The sequence below is a fragment of the Netta rufina genome (assembly GCF_964035555.1).
Source record: "Netta rufina genome assembly, chromosome: 26".
NCBI classification, from domain to species: domain Eukaryota; kingdom Metazoa; phylum Chordata; class Aves; order Anseriformes; family Anatidae; genus Netta; species Netta rufina.
The window spans coordinates 2,946,879-2,963,211 of NC_140150.1; the positions used below are offsets into that span (position 1 = coordinate 2,946,879).

General features: G+C 62.6%; 2 protein-coding genes across 2 annotated transcripts; both read left to right on the forward strand.

The window, feature by feature from the left end:
- Positions 1-3,208: 3,208 nt before the first annotated feature.
- Positions 3,209-3,959, forward strand: PHLDA3 (pleckstrin homology like domain family A member 3; the record flags this gene model as incomplete). Its single annotated transcript, XM_084301748.1, has 2 exons — positions 3,209-3,560; positions 3,838-3,959. 2 exons carry the CDS (start codon positions 3,209-3,211, stop codon positions 3,957-3,959), a joined length of 474 nt encoding a protein of 157 aa, XP_084157874.1.
- Positions 3,960-12,083: 8,124 nt separating this feature from the next.
- TNNI1 (troponin I1, slow skeletal type) lies at positions 12,084-15,192 on the forward strand (the record flags this gene model as incomplete). The annotated part of the gene is made up of 5 exons (XM_084301809.1): positions 12,084-12,119; positions 12,615-12,746; positions 12,832-12,921; positions 13,368-13,544; positions 15,085-15,192. Exons 2-5 carry the CDS (start codon positions 12,621-12,623, stop codon positions 15,190-15,192), a joined length of 501 nt encoding a protein of 166 aa, XP_084157935.1. The 5' UTR covers positions 12,084-12,119; positions 12,615-12,620.
- Between the last annotated feature and the right edge of the window lie 1,141 nt (positions 15,193-16,333).

Genomic DNA, 16,333 nt, shown 5'->3' on the forward strand with positions numbered 1-16,333 from the left:
CTTTCTGCCTTCCCAGCCATCCTCTCCACCGCCGTCCCATCACCCAGCCTGTCCCCCAGGCCTCTCCTGGCCGGGTTGGGCTGGATTTGCCTGGCTGAGGTTTGGCCGAGGTGGTGACAGGAGGCACCCGGTGCAGGAGGGGTGTGAGCAGCAGGGAGAGCAGCGGGCTCGGGCAGCACCCGCGGTGCAGAGACCAAAACTTGGCCGCCTCGGCGAGGGGGCACGGGGGGAGGAAGCCGCCCGCGCTCTCCGTGAGCGTGGGGTGGGTGCCGTGCTGCAGCTGCCTGCGCCGTGCTGGGCACCCTTCCAAGCGCTGCTGTCGAGTCAATAAAGGCAGAGCAAGCCTTGCTCCGGGCTCGTTTCCTCGTAGCTGTAGGGGAGGTGTCAGGGAGCAGGGGGGTGCTGGCGTGCTGCGAGCGTGGTGGGCTCCGCTCAGGCTGCTGGCTCCTGGAGACCTGGAAAGCTGGGAAAACTGATGGGTTTGGTGGTTTTTTTTTGGGACGTCTGAAAGGCAGAGGGTGGAAGGGGCCCGTGGAGGTCTCCAGCCCAGCCGCCTGCCCTGCGGGGCCAGCTCCAAAGGGCTGAGCAGAGCTCCTGGTGTCCGGTCAAGTCGGGAACCCTCCAAAGGCGGAGGTGCCACCAGTGCAGCTCCCATCACAGCGTTTGGCTCCTTGTGAGCATCAGTCCCCCTTGTGGCACACAGGTCTGTTGTCTCTTGTCCTTTTGCTGTGCACTTCTGCATCCCTTTTCTCCATGTTTTTCTCCTCCAAGCATTGGAAAACTGCACTTTGTTCTCACCGAGCCATCCCCCGGCTGACCAAACGCAGTCCTTCGGCCTCTCCTCCACCTCGCCTGCTCCTCCCCACTGGCCTCCCTTGTTTGTCTCCGTCTCGGGGCACCCAGGGGCTCAGAGCCATGCTCAGTGCCTGTCAGCTCGTGCTAACACAGCCCAGGGGCTGGTTGGGGCTCGTCTCTGCTGGGCATTTTTGGCAGAGCCACCCCCAGGCTGCTCGCTTGCTCTTGGGGATGCTCCCGAGCACCCAAGCCCTCGGGGATGCTGCAGCCCACCACGGGTGGGTCTCTGCTCGGCTCCCAGCCCCAAATATCCCCCAGCTGAGAGCCTGGGCGGTGTCCTGGGATGGGGACCTTGCCCCCAGGGATTGTTATCGCTGGTTGGGTTGTCCTGAAGTGGCTGAGGGTGAGGTCGGGACGGAAATCCCCGCTGCTGGCAGGGGGTGCCAGCCTGGGGCAGGGCAGGGCGGACACCGCTGGGGCTGCTCTGGGGTGGGGTGGAGGAGGTGATGGGGAGAACAACTGGGATCAGGGGGGCTCTCCAGGCATGCCCCGGCCCCATTTGCAGTGGGATGGCTGCGACCGTCTGCTACCCTCTGCTGGTTACTGCTCCCTGTGCACGGACACATCCGGACAGCTGCACCCAAGGGTGTCCCCGGACACCCAGGGACAGAGGTGTGGAGAAAGACTTGGCCGAAGCTCCTTTGCCTCCGTGGCTGTGGGAAGATGATCTCGCCGTGGTGGCGAGGCCGTGAGCAGCAGGGCTGGGGGTTTGGCAGCCCTGGGCTCTCCCCAGGTGCCGAGGAAGGAGCTTGCAGCGGCTGGTGTGGGCTGGGAACTGCAGCCCCCAAACCTCTCCCCAAATTCCCAGGACGCAGCATCCCTGGAGCTGAGCTTTGCCAGCGCGAGGGAAAACAGCCTCGGGTGCTCCTTGGGGGGACGGACCCAGGCACCTCTGCTCCCCCAAAAGCAGTGCTTGGGGTGACCCCTGGCCATGCCCAGCCCCGGTGGGGTCACTGGGGACCGCGGAGGAGCCGGGGCCGCCCGACATCCCGAAACCCGGGATGGGCAGGAGCCGTGCCAGCGTGGCGAGGTTGGCCCCGGGGAGCACGAACCAGTTCTTGGCTGCGGCAGCCACGGCCCTGCCCTGTTAATGAGGGATAATGAGGAGCCTCTCCTGGGCTGCAGACTTGCCCCCCGGCCACGCCGGCTGCCAGCGTTGCCCCCGGCGGGCACCAGCCCCAGATGGTGACCCCGGCACGGCTCCGTGGGGATTTTTTCCCCTTCCAGCCCTCGCAGGGCGAAGGGACCTGCACCCTCAGCATCTCCGGGGGCTCATCCAGCCACCCGTGGGGCTGTGACCGTCCCCCTCTCGAGCAGCCCAGGGCCAGCACGGTGTCCCCAGGTGTCCCCAGGGGCAGCAGACCCGGGCCAAGCCCTCCGCCAGGCGCTGGCATGGGAACAGAGGAGCTGCGGTGGCCGGGAACGAGACGGGCTGGAAAGGCGCCGGGGTTTTGCCTGCGGGGAGGGAGGACTCCGGCGGGACCGGGCTGTGCCGTGCTGCCCCAGCCCCGCTCCCTGCAGGTCACACGAGGCTGGGGGTGCTGCTCCTCGCTGCGGGACAGGCTGGGGACATTGAGTCCTTCTCCTTGGCAGGGCTTATGGGGTCCCCACAGCTCCCCCAAGGTCGGTGCAGTGCCCAGAGCATCACACCCCCGGTGGCACTGCACTGACCCCACAGCCCCATTTGCAGGGGGCACCGCACCCCATCGCCCCCTGTGCCAGCCCCGTAGCCCCCTGCCCTAGCTGCCACCTCACCCCACAGCCCGTTCCTGTCCAGGAGTGCCCCCCAAGCCCCTTCCCCAACTGGCCCCACGTGCGGGTGCCACTGCCCCCCTGCAGCCCCACGGTCACCTCGTGCTGCACCCGCCGCCCCCCATACCCACTGCCACCGCCCTCCGCAGTCCTGTGGGGTTCAGAGAGGGCCTCGGGGTTGCTCCCGCCTGCGGGCACCCCAAAAGCACCCTCGGGGTGGGTGCAGCGGGGCCGTGCCGGGCCTGGCCGGGCTTCGCCTGGGCGTGAAGGGTGCCTGCACGGCAGGAGGGGCCAGGCGAGGCGGGGAAGGAATGCAAGTGGGAGAGCGGCCGGGCGTGCAGCGACACATCCTGGGGAGCGCGGAGCCGGGGATCCCACACGCTGCATGGGGCAGGAGGCAGAGCCCCGGCGATAGGGACGGCCGGCATGGGGCATCCCGGTGCTGCCCCGCTCTGAGAGCCACCAGGGGGCTGTTCCCGGGGGCGCTGAGCCCCTCACCGAGCCGGGGGGGGTCCTGGCGCCCGGCTGGGGGGGCTGGAAATCCCCGTCGGGGGATGCTCGGCCGGAGGAGCTGAGGATCCTGCGGCACCCAGGAGCTGCCATGACCCCCGAGAAGGTGCTGCGGGAGGGGGTGCTGGAGAAGCGCAGCGGGGGGCTGCTGCAGCTCTGGAAGAAGAAGCGGTGCCTGCTGACCGAGAAGGGGCTGCAGCTCTTCGAGCCCAAGGGCTCGCGCCGCAAGGAGCTGAGCTTCGCCCGCATGAAGGCGGTGGAGTGCGTGGAGTGGAAGGAGCGGCACATCTACTTCACCGTGGTGATGGACGACAGCCACGAGATCGATTTCCGCTGCGCCCAGGAGGACCCGGGCTGGAACGCCGAAATCACCATGGGCCTTGTCCGCTTCAAGAACCAGCAGGCCATCCAGATCGTGCGGGCACGGCACAGCTGCAGAGCAGGTACCGGCCCCGCCGTGCTCGGGGCTCGGGGGATCCGAGGGATCCTGTCCCAGGGGCCACATCCAGCCCCCAGGGCGCTCCCGGGGGAATCACGGCACCGGTGGTCCCGGGGCCGGGGCGGTCCCGTGGGTGGGTATGGGCATTGCATGCATATTTGGGGGGGTGCAGGTGGGATGAAGGTGGGGATCGCAGCCGACCCCACTCCCCAGCTCCCCTGGGGGCCCGATCCTGCCCCATAGCGTGGGTCGTGTGGGTGACGAGCGCCTTCTCTCCGCAGTGGTGCAGTACGACGCAGCCCCACCGGGCCAGCCCGCGGCCCCGCAGCATCCCAGGAGCAGGATGGAGACGGTGCTCGGCTCGGCGGGCGGCGGGGAGAACGGGATCCCGGCCGGCAACTGAGGCCACTGTCCTCGGTGGCCCTGGGGAGGGCAGCGCAGGCGCCGGCCTCTCCCTCCTGGGGCAGGACAGCGAGGAACCGGAGGAGCCACAGGGCTCGAGCCGCATCCACTCGGACCGACAGGGCAAAGGACACAGCCAGGGCCACCGCACGGGGCTCTGGACACGACGGAGGTGATGTCCCCACCTGGGGGGCCCCTGTCCTTCGGCCAACGTGGGCAGGACCGTGGCGGGCTGGCGGAGACCCCCCAGGCATCTCCTGCGGGACAGGGGATGGGATGGGGGAGGCTGAGCCCGAAGGAAGCAGCAGAGCGGTGAGCTCTGGGACAGACGGACGTGGAAGGGGACGCGGCTCCCCCTGAGCCCCCACGCTGAGAAGGGGCCGGAGAGCTGCTGCGGCAGGGACCCCTGTTTGCTGTGCCTGGACGGTGCAGAGACGTGGCTGTGGGGGCACTGGGGACTCCTTGTACCGAGCACATCCCCAAACAGGCCCTTCTGCTGCTTCCCTTCTTGTTGCTTTGCTTTGTGGGGCCCCGCAGGGCACGGGAGAGCACAAACCCTGCACAGACCTTCACAGGTTGGAGGCATCCCTCTAAATCCACCGGCATCCCGCAGCCGGGCTCCCAAACCCCCCTCCTCACCCCCAACCTCCCGGGTCCCCTTCCCGCTGTCCCCAGGGCTTCCCAAGGTGGCTGACGAGCTCGGCTGCCTGGCTCTGCAGGAGACCTCGCGCTGGGGCTCTGCCCCGACAAGCAGCAGCGCCGACGGAGCGCCTGGAGCCGCCGAGCTCCGCAAGCCGGAGCCTGAGCCCCAGCCCCGCGGCCGGAGGCGCTGCAGATCCGCTGGGAGATTGCCCGGCTGCGTGGGAACGCGGCAGCACCGCACGATGCGATGTCCCCCGGGCTGCGCCACGGCCACGCGGCCCCGCGCCAAGCCAGCGCCGGGTGGCTTTTGGGGAGGGACGGTGGCACGGCCGCTGCCTGCTCCGGGCGCTTTCTGAGCAGCCTGGGAATGAGGAGCTGGGTGGTTTTCCACTCGTTTTCTCCTCCCGTGCCCTCGGAGGTTGGTTTGCTAAATCCCCCCCTGCCTGTGAGCGGAGATGAGCGGGGGGCACTGCGGGTGCAGCCGGAGCCAAACCGTGCGCTTGGGCTGAGCTGTGCACGGGAGCAGCGTGCCGGGGGGAGCACAGCATGGGGGGTGCAGAGGCTCAGAGCTTGAAGCCCCCCCAGGTTTGGGGTTTTTCTGGCTCCTGGGGCTCCAGCGACTCGCACTCCTGGGGCCCAAACCATGCGGAGATGCTCAGGGCACAGATGCTCACACTCATGGGCCAGCCCAGCACCCCCAGACCCCATCCCCACACACTTCTTGGTGTCAGTGGTCGGTGTCGGTGCCCACAAGACATCTCCAGGGATTTTTCCTGGCTTCTCATACAGCCTCAGCTCCCAGGGTTGGGGCATTCAGCGGGATTCATGCGAAGCCCTGCGAGCATCCCAAGCCCGAACCATTAAGGAGCAGCACCCAGGGGTGGCAGCACCAGCACGAGGGGTTTTCTCAATTTTGCACCAGCCTGGGGGGCCCTAACTCCTGGGTCTTGGCTTTCCTGCTCTCCTGCTCTCCGTGAATAAATATCTTTTGTTTTCCAAGTGCCAGCAAAGAGCTGGGAGGAAAATGGGCAGCATGGGGGTGTGCACACAGCAGCCCTGGCCGTGGACACCTCCCTTGCACTCTGACACAGGAGGCAGCAGCACGGTCAGGGCACCAGTGAGCTGGGTAGAAATTCCGATGATTTAGGAAGAGAAATTTAGGGACAGAAAGAGCGAGGCAAATTGCTAAGCTGAGGTTTCAGGTCCAGGCATGGGGAAAGCTGAGGTTTTCCATCCCAAGCTCCCCATCGCCCTGCGCACCCCAAGGTGCAGCTGAGCCCGGTCCCCTGGGGCTCGGAGCCTCCTGGGCACAGGAGGAACCTGCCAGACCCGGCTGCATGGCATCAAATCCCCTCGGCAGCGTGCTGAGGGCATGGGCAGGTGGTGGGGGATGAGGAAAAGGTCACCCAGAGACTGAAAAACAGAAAAAGCCAAGAGGCTCGGCCAGAGTAGAGCAGAGACAAGGGACGGCGTCTGGTGCATCCCCAGTGCCGGTGACCTGGTGCTGGTTGTGGGTCCGGACCGGAGATGGTGAGCTGACTGCTTGCAGAGTGGGGATGCAAGGGAGCTCTCGGGGCACTTCCAGCCCGAAGAGCAGAGCGAGGACACACGGGAAGCTTTCCTCACGCTGCAGGAGGTGGGGAAACTGAGGCACGGCGAGGGGGGTGGGAGTCACCCAGCCCCGGTGGCACCAGGATGCTGGGGGCCACCAGGCAGAGCCCCAGGACGGAGCGAGGTGCCCGGAGCCACCTGAGCTCCAAGGCAGGAGCCTGAAAAGCTGGCTCCACGGCTCCCAGCCCCGAGGTGCCCCCGTTCCCCCTGGGGCCAGCACCCATGGGTGCTGTGCTGGCAGCTCTTGTGCAGCGCCAGGGGGTGGGAAAGGGGGCGGGAGGATCTCCGGGGCTGACCGGGTGCCCCCGATGGCTGCTGGGGGCTGGCAGAGGGTTTGCAGCGTGGTGGTGCCGATGCTCTGGGGCAGGAGAGGCCGTGCCTGCTCCTGCTGTGAGCCCTGGCACTGCCGCGCTGCTCCAGGGGACGTCGGTGCAGGTTCTGGGTGCTGTTCAATGCAACAATGAAATCACGATCACGGCAAGCAGAACGTCTTCCCTGTATTCTTTTCAGCATTGGGTTAAGTAGCTGGCTTCCTTCGGGTGCTGCTAAAATGATGTCGGTGCTGAGCATCCCTACCTATAATCCTTCAGCGACCAAATCTCCCTTTGGACCCCGGAGCCTGCCCCAAGCAGCCTGTGCTGGAGCTGCCCCATGCTCGCAGGGCACCGCCAGCCGGGGACACCGCACCCACGGCACAGCTCCGGGGGCAGGACGAGTGCCGCTGTCCGTGGCGTGATGCTCGGGATGCTGCGGGGCCCAGGAGCTGCTCAGGGCTCCCCATCCCAAATGTCCTGCCGTGGTGTCCCAGCAGGAGGTGACGAGCGGTGGACGTGCCACCAGCAGGGACACGAGCAGCAGGCGGCGGGGCTGCAGAGGGTGGCAGCAGAGCTCACGCACACCCGTGTCCCCGTGTCCCCGTGTCCCCGTGTCCCAGTGTCCCTGTGTCTCCGCTGTGCCCAGGCAGCAGGAGCGGGGGATGCTGAGACGTGTGCAGGGGCTGAGGTGGGTGGCAGAGCCTGGAAATACCCTGAAAGAGCTTTAGAAGTGGGTCAGTGTCTGGGCCTGAAATTTTGGATTGTTGAGAATGGTCTTTTTTTCTTTTTCTTTTTCTTTTTCTTTTTCTTTTTCTTTTTCTTTTTCTTTTTCTTTTTCTTTTTCTTTTTCTTTTTCTTTTTCTTTTTCTTTTTCTTTTTCTTTTTCTTCTTCTTCTTCTTCTTCTTCTTCTTCTTCCTTTTCTTTTTCTTTCTTTTTTTTTTTTCCTTTTCCTTTTCCTTTTTTTTTTTTTTTCTTTTTCCTTTCTTTTTCTTTATCCTTCTTCTCTCTGTCTTTCAAAATATTTTGCCTAAGGCTGACAACCGGAATGTTTTTTAGAATATATAAACCAACGTCCTTGCTTAACCATGTCAGCCCGTTAGCAGAGGCAGAGCAGCTGATGGCTCCCTTTATAAGAGGCCGCTGGTCCCAGGGGGTTTGACCTCCCCATGCAGCTCTGGGAATTCACTGCTGGCATCCATCCCCTCGGTGGCAGCCCTGGTTTTAATCGGTGTGTCCCAAACACTGGGGGACAAGGAACGGGGTCTCAGACTGGTCCCCCCCAGGCTTTCAGCCTGTCCCCATCCTACCCACCAGCAGCTCGGAGGGGTACCCATAGCATCAGGAGCCAGCCCAAAAAGCAGCCCCACATCTCGAGGCTGTTCGTGACCCAGAGGTGAGGACCCCAAATGTCCTCGTCACAGCAGCTGGAGCAGAGATGGGCAGACCCTGGGCTCCTGCCGGCCCTTTGGCTGCTGGCTGGAGTTCAGGGCTTTGAAACCGAAGCCCCGAGCTGTGGGGTGCCCCCACCCCATCCCTCCTCCTCAGCCCGGGTCCCAGCAGAGAAGGAAACCTGAGCCCGCAGCAAATGGCATCCCAAGCATCGCCCGCGCTGCGGACACCGAGCCCTTGGGTCCCCAGGGCAGGGCTGCGGGGAATGCAGCGCCTTTGTCACCGGCTAAATTTGGCTCCTCTGCGGCAGGGAACAATCCCAGGCGGAGGGGAGATGCTGGAGGCACAGCCCCGCGGGGCTTTTTGCCTTATAAAGGGCTGCAGCGCTAGGGGCAGATCCAGCGCCGGACCTCTGGGTGCTGGGACCAGAGCAGGTGAAGTCAGGATGGGATTGCTGCTGCTGCCACCACCGCTGCCACCCGTCACTGCCACCAAGCTCACACCATCCTGGGGGCTGCTGCCCCCACGGCACAGCTCCTTGGGGTGTCCCGGCAGGGGAAGGGGTTGGGGGAGCCGCGCACCCCACGCTCCGTGGCACACGGGGCTCTCCTCGAACCCCCCTACCATGGAGCTGCCCCATGCACGCAGCTGCATGTCCCTCCACGACCATAATAGCCTCGGGATTAAAATACCAGGCATTGTCCCTGCTGGGCCGCACGCTGGGAATTGTTTGCTCCTAAACTTGCCCCTAAAAATACCCTGGGAACAGGTGCTGCCGGCCCCAGCCTCCTGCAGCGGGGACACCCGGCTTTGTGGGGCGGGGGGCAGATGGCAGCTTTTTTGCTAATTTTCAGTGATTTCATGGGGAAAACATCAGGGCTGATGAAGGGCTGGAAGTCACTGAAGCATCCCAACCTGCCAGGCTGTGCTGGGTCTGGAGGACCGAGTCTGGCTGGTCCTGCCCCACAAAGAGGGGGCTCCTCGGTCCCAAGCAGCCACCCGGTCTGGTGGTGTAAGCCCATCTGTGCTGTTTTTCCCCCTTGCCCCTCGTTGGTGTGCCCTGTCCTGCCCCCCTGCAGCCACAGCCCCGTGGCCAGTGCTCCCGTGGGGATCTTGCTGTGTGCTTGCAGCGCTGCACAGCACGCAGGCACCGCCGTGCATGGGCGCCTGCACATCAGCTCGCCTGGCCATCCGCCCCCATCTCCCTTCAGAGGCTTTCTTCAAAAAAATAAAAAGCATGTCAGGAGATTTTCTGCAGGGAAAAAGCACCGCCGTGCTTTGGATTGTGGCTTCTGTCTCCTTGCAGGGCTTTTCCAGCTCAGAAGGGAGAGGAGCACAGTGGAAAGCTCACGGGCACTATGCCCCTGGTCAGCCTGGCTTGGCACAGCTGAGTGCACACACAAACACGTGCACACACAGGGCATCGGGCAGTGAGCACCAGAATTTCCAGGGTGAACCGTCCATGGAGAGCCCAGGAATTCCCCAAATTGCACGGGGGTCATGGGTGCAATAAAACACGGGTGCGACAGCGCGCGCGTGCGGTGCCTCGTGGCGCCCCGTCTTCGAGGCCGTGCCCCAGGTGGGTGCCGCACGTCACAGGGCGCCGGGGCTCGCAGCAAACGTGTGCACACAAGAGGGGATTTGTGCTATTTTTACTGACCACTTGCAAGCCGCCTGTGGTTTAATACTCCCCCTCCGCCGCCGGGCCCCGCAGTGCGCGGCTCCGCTGACACCAGGCACCACCGAGGTAAGAGGGGTCCCGGCCCCGGCTGTGCTGCGGGTGCTGGGGTTGCTCAGCAGTGGGACCGGCTCCCCCCAGCAGGCAAATTTGGGCTGAATTTCTCCCACTTCTTCATGGGGGGGTGCTCCTGGGTCTGGCAGAGAGCCCGGTGCAACCTGCATCTGCCAAAGGTTTCCTCTGCTCCCGGAGAGAGGCTTGGTGAGAAGGGGAGAAGTACCTGCCCCGGCTGCTTTGCAGCTGAGGCTTGTTGAATTTTCCTGAAAAGTGGCAAACGGGAGCATTTTGGGGAGCACTAGCCCTTTCATCCTGGTTTCACTGCTCAGGGTCATTGGTGGGAGCAGGGAGGGGAATTTGGGGTGCGAGCAGCGTGCGTGGCATCGCGCTGGTTGTGCACAGCCTGCCTCCAGCCTCTGCACTGCGGGGGGGTGTCAGGGCTGGCTGTGTTGGAATTAAGAGGTTTTCTGTGATTTAAAGTTGTTATACGCTTTTTAAGCTTTTCACGGATGGAGGCATTGCAGAATTAACTTGCTCAGATCCTCTTGTCCCCATCAGAGAGCAAAGTCTTTTTCGGATGCTCTATTTCTGGCTGGAGCCCCAAAATCCCTGACACAAGTTTGCTGGGCGCGTCTTACTGCTCGGTAGAGCCCTGGCTGCCCTCTGGGAAGTCAAATTAGGAATGTTTGGCCCCAAAACTTGGTTGACCTTGGTAGAGGTCACCGGGCTGAGGTGTGGTGTGGGTGCCAGCTCCTGGGACTGCGGCTTTGTTCCACTGGGGAAGGAGGGAGACCCCGAGCGGCTCCACCAGCCCCTGCCCAGCTCCAGGGAGCCAAAGGCTTCGCTGCCCCCATGGGATGATCGGGAGGGAGCAGCTGGGACCCGACCCGTGTCAGCCAAGAGCAGCCGCCTTCCTCGTGTGTCCTCTGGGATGTTCATTTTGTCACCAAAAACCTCCAAAAAGGAGTGAAATCGGTGGCTTACAACTGATGGATGAGGATTTGCTAAACATATGTATATATACATAAATATTTATCTCTTGTTCTTGGAGTTATTTCTTGTAGGGCCAGGGATCTGGCAGGTCCCGAGGGAGAGGGCTCCTGCTGGGATTTTATGGCGTTTTCCTCGCCAGCTGCAATCCTTCAAGCCACAGTTCTGGCAAGGCAGCCGGGGACGGGGAGGAGACAGGGACAAGTGGACGGGGCTGGGAGGTGAAGTGCTGCCTGAAACACTGGGATCTGCTCAGCACAGCCCCCACGCATGCCTCAGAGCTACTCCAGGAGACCAGAAATAGACTTTTTTTTTTTTTTTTTTCTTCCCAGGAGTAATCTTTGGGGTTTAAAATGTTTCCCAAATTCGTGGGGATGCAAAAGGTTGAGGCAAAAAATCTCAGCCTTGTTCAAAGGAACAGAACCAAACACTGCAGAAAGCCATTTCTTTCTGAAACGTGTCTTCAGTTTGTAACTCCCGGATGGAAAGAGGAAAGCAAAATTGGTGTTTTCCAAAAGATTGGCATTTTTCCCCCGGATTTTTCTATCCCTCGGGTTTACGCAGCACCTGGCCTCTGGGCGAGCAGGGGCGGTGTTAGAGGCAGTGCTGGGGAACAGCATTTTGCAGCTGCTGCTGGGGCATAGGGTTACCGAGAGTATTTAAAATATGAAACTGTGAGTATTTCACGGGGATGTGGATGCTGAAGGAATCTGCGATGCGTGGCCATGGCCCCTTGCTCCGTCCCTCCTGCAAGCCGGTGGCTCCACGGGGAGCTCAGCTTTGAGAGTCGCTCACCTGTTTCAGCTCCATTCCCTTTTTAGTTATTTATTCTTGCATTTATTTATTTCTAGGAGAACAACACGAAGCCACGATGCCAGAGCCGTAAGTAGCAGGGGTTTCCCTCGGCGGTCATTAAATGCTCCCTGCTTGTGCTGGTTGATCCCGTCTGTTTTTATGGGGTCCAGGCAGTGCTCGAGACCTCTGTGCCCCGTCAGGGCCAGGCTCCAGGCTGAGCAGGGAGGTGTGGATGAGGGTGCTGTGACCCGAGCCTCGGGGACCTGGCACAGCGGGTACCATGACAGCTCGCTTGCCACATTTGAGTGGAATTCTGGCTTTTTGAGGGCTGGACTTCAGCACCCACTGCATTTCCAGAGAGTTCAGCCCTCTCAGCCTGGCTGCAGACTGGGCTGGCTTGTAGGAGCCAAATATTGCACGCAGAAATAAGGACACCGACTGCAACCACTTTGCTTTGCTGCCTCCTCTTTCTGCCTGCTGCTCACTGATGCCCCGTTCTCTCTTCTCCTTCCTTATTGCTCCTGCCTGAACGCGTGCCTGCCTGCAGGGAGGTAAGTGCCCTGCCTCTCGGAGTGATTTGATGCTCCCCTGCGTTTGCTCTGAGTTTGTTTTCAAAGCTTTCTTTCCTCCCCTTTCCCCTAGAGAAAATCCAAGATCACAGCCTCGCGCAAGCTGCTGTTGAAGGTGAGTCCTAAGGGTTGGAAACTCCCTGGGGTTTGGCTGGGGAAACGGAGCTGGGGCTGGTGGGACAGCGATGGGGCACGGCCGCAACGTGGGCTTTGGGAGAAGCTCCCATCCCCACCTCGTCGGCTCAGAAACCCTCCCTCCTGTGGGCCCTGCGGCTGACACGCCGAACAAATCTCCCCTTGGGAAGGTCTCAGGCAGAGCCAAGCCACGCAGGAAAGTGCTGAGGTCGGCACCCACCTGGACCACCGCAGCCCTCTGATATCTCAGCCCCGCCGCTCCCCTGCCTCCGGGGTCACCACACGAAGGCTGTGGAGGGGGGTTTGATGTGTGCTGCTGCAAAGCAGGGACCTGGGGAGGGCAGTGGCAGCGGAGGGGAGGTTTGGGGGCAGGCGGGGACGTCCCCGTCCCACCCGCAGACCCTGTGTGGGGAGGCTGTGGGGTGGATGCAAGAGCCTGGATGTTCACAGCTCCGCTGTCTGCGTGTGTCCACAGAGCTTGATGCTGGCAAAAGCGAAGGAGGAATGGGATCAGGAGATCGTGGACAAGCAGTCAGAGAAGGAAAGGTACCTGGCGGAGCGCGTCACGCCGCTGCACACCAGCGGGCTCTCCCTGAGCCAGCTCCAGGTATTTTTCTGTGTCCTGAGCGTGGAGCAAGGCTCCTCTGGGTTTCCCCAGCATTCACCGCTCCCCTGTTGTGCTTGGCCCCCAGGACCTGTGCAGGGAGCTGCACGAGAAGGTTGAGATCGTGGATGAGGAGCGATATGACATCGAAGCCAAGTGCAACCACAACACCAGGGAGGTAGGCAGCAGGACGGGCTTGCTGCTACGTGAACTGCCCGGCTGGTGGGGGTCTGTCAGGGACTGGGCTGAGCTGGGACATGGGATGTGCCCCAGCCTTACCTCAGGGCTGCCATTTGCCCTGCACAAGTGATGTTGGGCCCAGACGTCGCTCAGCACAAGGGCTGTCCCTGCTGCAGGGAGCTCCAATTGTCCCCTGGGTCCCTGGGCAACCTCCTCACCCCCCTGAGCACCACCTGTAGGGCCAAGAGCTCCTGGTGGTCCGGCTGCCATGCACGAAGCTGGGACGAGGCAGGGGGAGCTTTGTGCTCGGGTGGACGGTCCCTTGGTGGAGGTGTCCCCAAGGCCAGGCCTGTCCCAGCTGTGGCTCAGGGTCAGCAGAGTCCTGCTACACGCAGGGGCATCTTCTGCAAGGCAGTGACCCCCTCCCCTGCCCTCCTCCTGCAGATTAAGGACCTGAAAATCAAAGTGCTTGACCTGCGGGGGAAGTTTAAGCGACCGCCCCTGCGGCGGGTCCGCGTCTCCGCCGATGCCATGCTGAGGGCTCTGCTGGGCTCCAAGCACAAGGTCTCCATGGACCTCAGAGCCAACCTGAAGTCCGTCAAGAAGGAGGACACGGAGAAGGTGGGTCGCTCTCCCAGAGGCAGAGAGGGCTCCCAGGACTGCCCTCGCCCTTCTCCAAGGTCCCCTGGGAAGCCTTGAGGGTTGTCCTCGTTCCCTGTGAGCGTGCTGTGCCCATTGCATGGCACCACGGGAGCAGTTTGGCTGGGCCAGGCAGCTGCAGGACGATGGTGAGTGAGAGCTGTGGCTGCCTCGGGGATGCTCTTCCCTCCCAGGATGAGTGGGGCCCTTCCAGCAGGGTTACTGCAGCTCCCTCGGTGTACCTGCTGAGCTGGGAGTTTGGTCTTTGGTCTTCTTGGGAACGAGCAGAGCTCCTGTTTACTGCAATCACACCCAGAAAACAACCCAGGAGACTCCCAGACCCAGATTAGATAAGAGGAAGCAAGCCCAGCGAGTACACTTGAGACAGGCAGCCCAGTCCTAGTGACTGCAGAGATACGAGAAGGGAAAGTCGTCCCCCAAACTGGGGGCAGCACGGGGTGCCCAGACCCACCCAGGGGTGCTGAGCCCCTCCGAGGGGTGGGATGTGGGCATGGGGACACAGCAGCAGCAGCCACTGGAGCTGTCGCTGCTTCCAGGTGGGAAATGGCACCCTGAGGGGCCAGGGTCCCAGCTCTGCACCTCGACCTCGTCCCGGCTCACTGTCCTGACCACATCACGGGCTAAATATCCACGAGGAGGCACAAATCCTGTCACCGTGCTGGCTGTCGGGCTGGACATCCTGGCAGTGCTGCAGCAGAGCACTTCGACAACCCCAAAAAGACGGGGGGGATTTTTCTCTCAGTGCCATGCTCAGGAATTGCAATGTTTTGGTCCTTTGGTCCTTTCCGCAGCAGCAATAATGTTGGGATGTAAAGATTCCCCCCCCACCTCCCAAGAAGAGTTGTGCTGCTTTCCCAGCAGCACAACAATTTTTTTATTTGTTATTTTTATTTTTTTCCCCACTGTTGCTAGTAGGGCATGTTTTCAGCCCTTCGGACAGAAAACTGCACTTACAGATCCCAACGCCAGGCGGTGAACAGATCTGAGTCTGTTGCAGATGCCGTGAGATGATTTTGGGGCACGGCTCGTAATCTATGAATGCCTGTGGGCTGGCAGGGCCGGTGCCTGGCACGCTCCCAGGGCCGCCTCCACCTCCCCGTTCTGCCCCAGCCGCGGCTGCTGGGCTCTCCCAGTATCACCAGCAACCCCAGTCCCATCCGAGAGCTGGGAGGAAGCGCAGCTGGGAGCCTCCTGCGCAGAAAATGGGCGCAGAAAATGGTTCTGCTCGCATTTGGTGTAGCTCTGGAGTGAGTCCCACGTGCTGGCTTCTTCCTCCTAAAGAGATTTTTTGGGATTTTCGTGCCTCCCAGTGCAGTTTAGCCAGGTTTTGGGCAGGTGCCCACGTGCACCCAGAGCTCCCGGCCAGCCCCAGACCCACAGGGCATGGGGATTTGCAGCAGGGCAGCTGCTGACCCCATGCAGGGCTCCGTGCCGTGGGGTGGGACGGTGTGGGGCTGCCGGCTGTCCCCCCACTAATCCCTGTCCCCGTTCCCCCCGGCAGGAGCGCCCCGTGGAAGTGGGCGACTGGCGCAAGAACGTGGAGGCCATGTCGGGGATGGAGGGGAGGAAGAAGATGTTCGACGCCGCCAAGTCCCCCACGGGGCAGTGAGAGGTAGGGGCTCCGTGCGCCCTGCAGCATCCCCTGCCCGTGCTTGTGGCTGGGGCAATGCAGAATGGCCCCAAAGAGGCACCGCCTGCCCCATCTCCCACCCCACACGGGGGACACGTCCCTGCCCCACACATCCCAACTGTGGAGCCCCCACCAGCAGCTCCCCTGGCTTCTCCTCCCCATCTCCCTGGGGTTTGCCCACTCTGCGCTCATCCTGCACAGTGCGGGCATGGGTGGCACCAGCTTTGGGCAGCTTTTGGTGAAATTCCTCTTCTGCCCAACTGCTCTGCTCTGTTTCTCTCCCGCAGGTGTGCCAGGGCAGAAGAAGGTCCCCAACCCCGCTACCTGCCCCCTTTTCCCTTGCTGCCCCTCCGTACTCTTTGCACCCTCACCCCGAGCTCAGCACCGAGATGAGAAGTGTGGACAACCGTGCGGGAAGGAGACCCGAGCTTCTTCCTTCCAGCTCTGCCTCTTGCCCTGCTCCCACACGGCCCCAGCACAGTGGCTCCCGCGGGCATCACCCCCACGGGACGTGCTCCTGGAGGGGCCACCAGCCAGCCAGCCCCTCCTGCCACTGCCCAGATGCCCTGGGGACAGCCGCCGGTCCCCCTGCTCCCCTCACCCTTGGGTGCAGCCCGAGATGTGCCCGCGTGGCTGCTCCTGCATTAAAGGACGGTCTCCGGGGCTGCGCCGCGTGGGCTCCTCACTGCGTGGGCCATGAGCAGCTGCTGGTCCACAGCCCCCTGAGGGAGACATCCTGGCCCTTTCCTGCCACCCGGCGATGTCCTCGTGATAGCTCTCAGGCCAGCACACCCTGGGACCAGCCTTGCATGGGGTCATCTCTTCCAGCCCCCGTTGGCTGCTCCCAGCTCTGCTGAGAGCCCCAGTCCACCCCTAGCCACCCCATGCCACCCTTCCCTATATCACAGCCCCCCAAAACTGCAGCTGGGTGGGTGCAAGCCGGGGGGGAGGAACACACCAGCAGGGCTGGAGGGAGGAGAGGGGAGGACTGGGGAGGATTTGCACCAAAATGGGGCCTCTGCCTGGTCGCACTGCAGGGGATGCTGAGGCTCAGCCCTTGGCAGGGTGTTCCTGGTCGTTGTCCCTGTCCCCAGGTATCCAGAGCAATCGCAGCATCCCC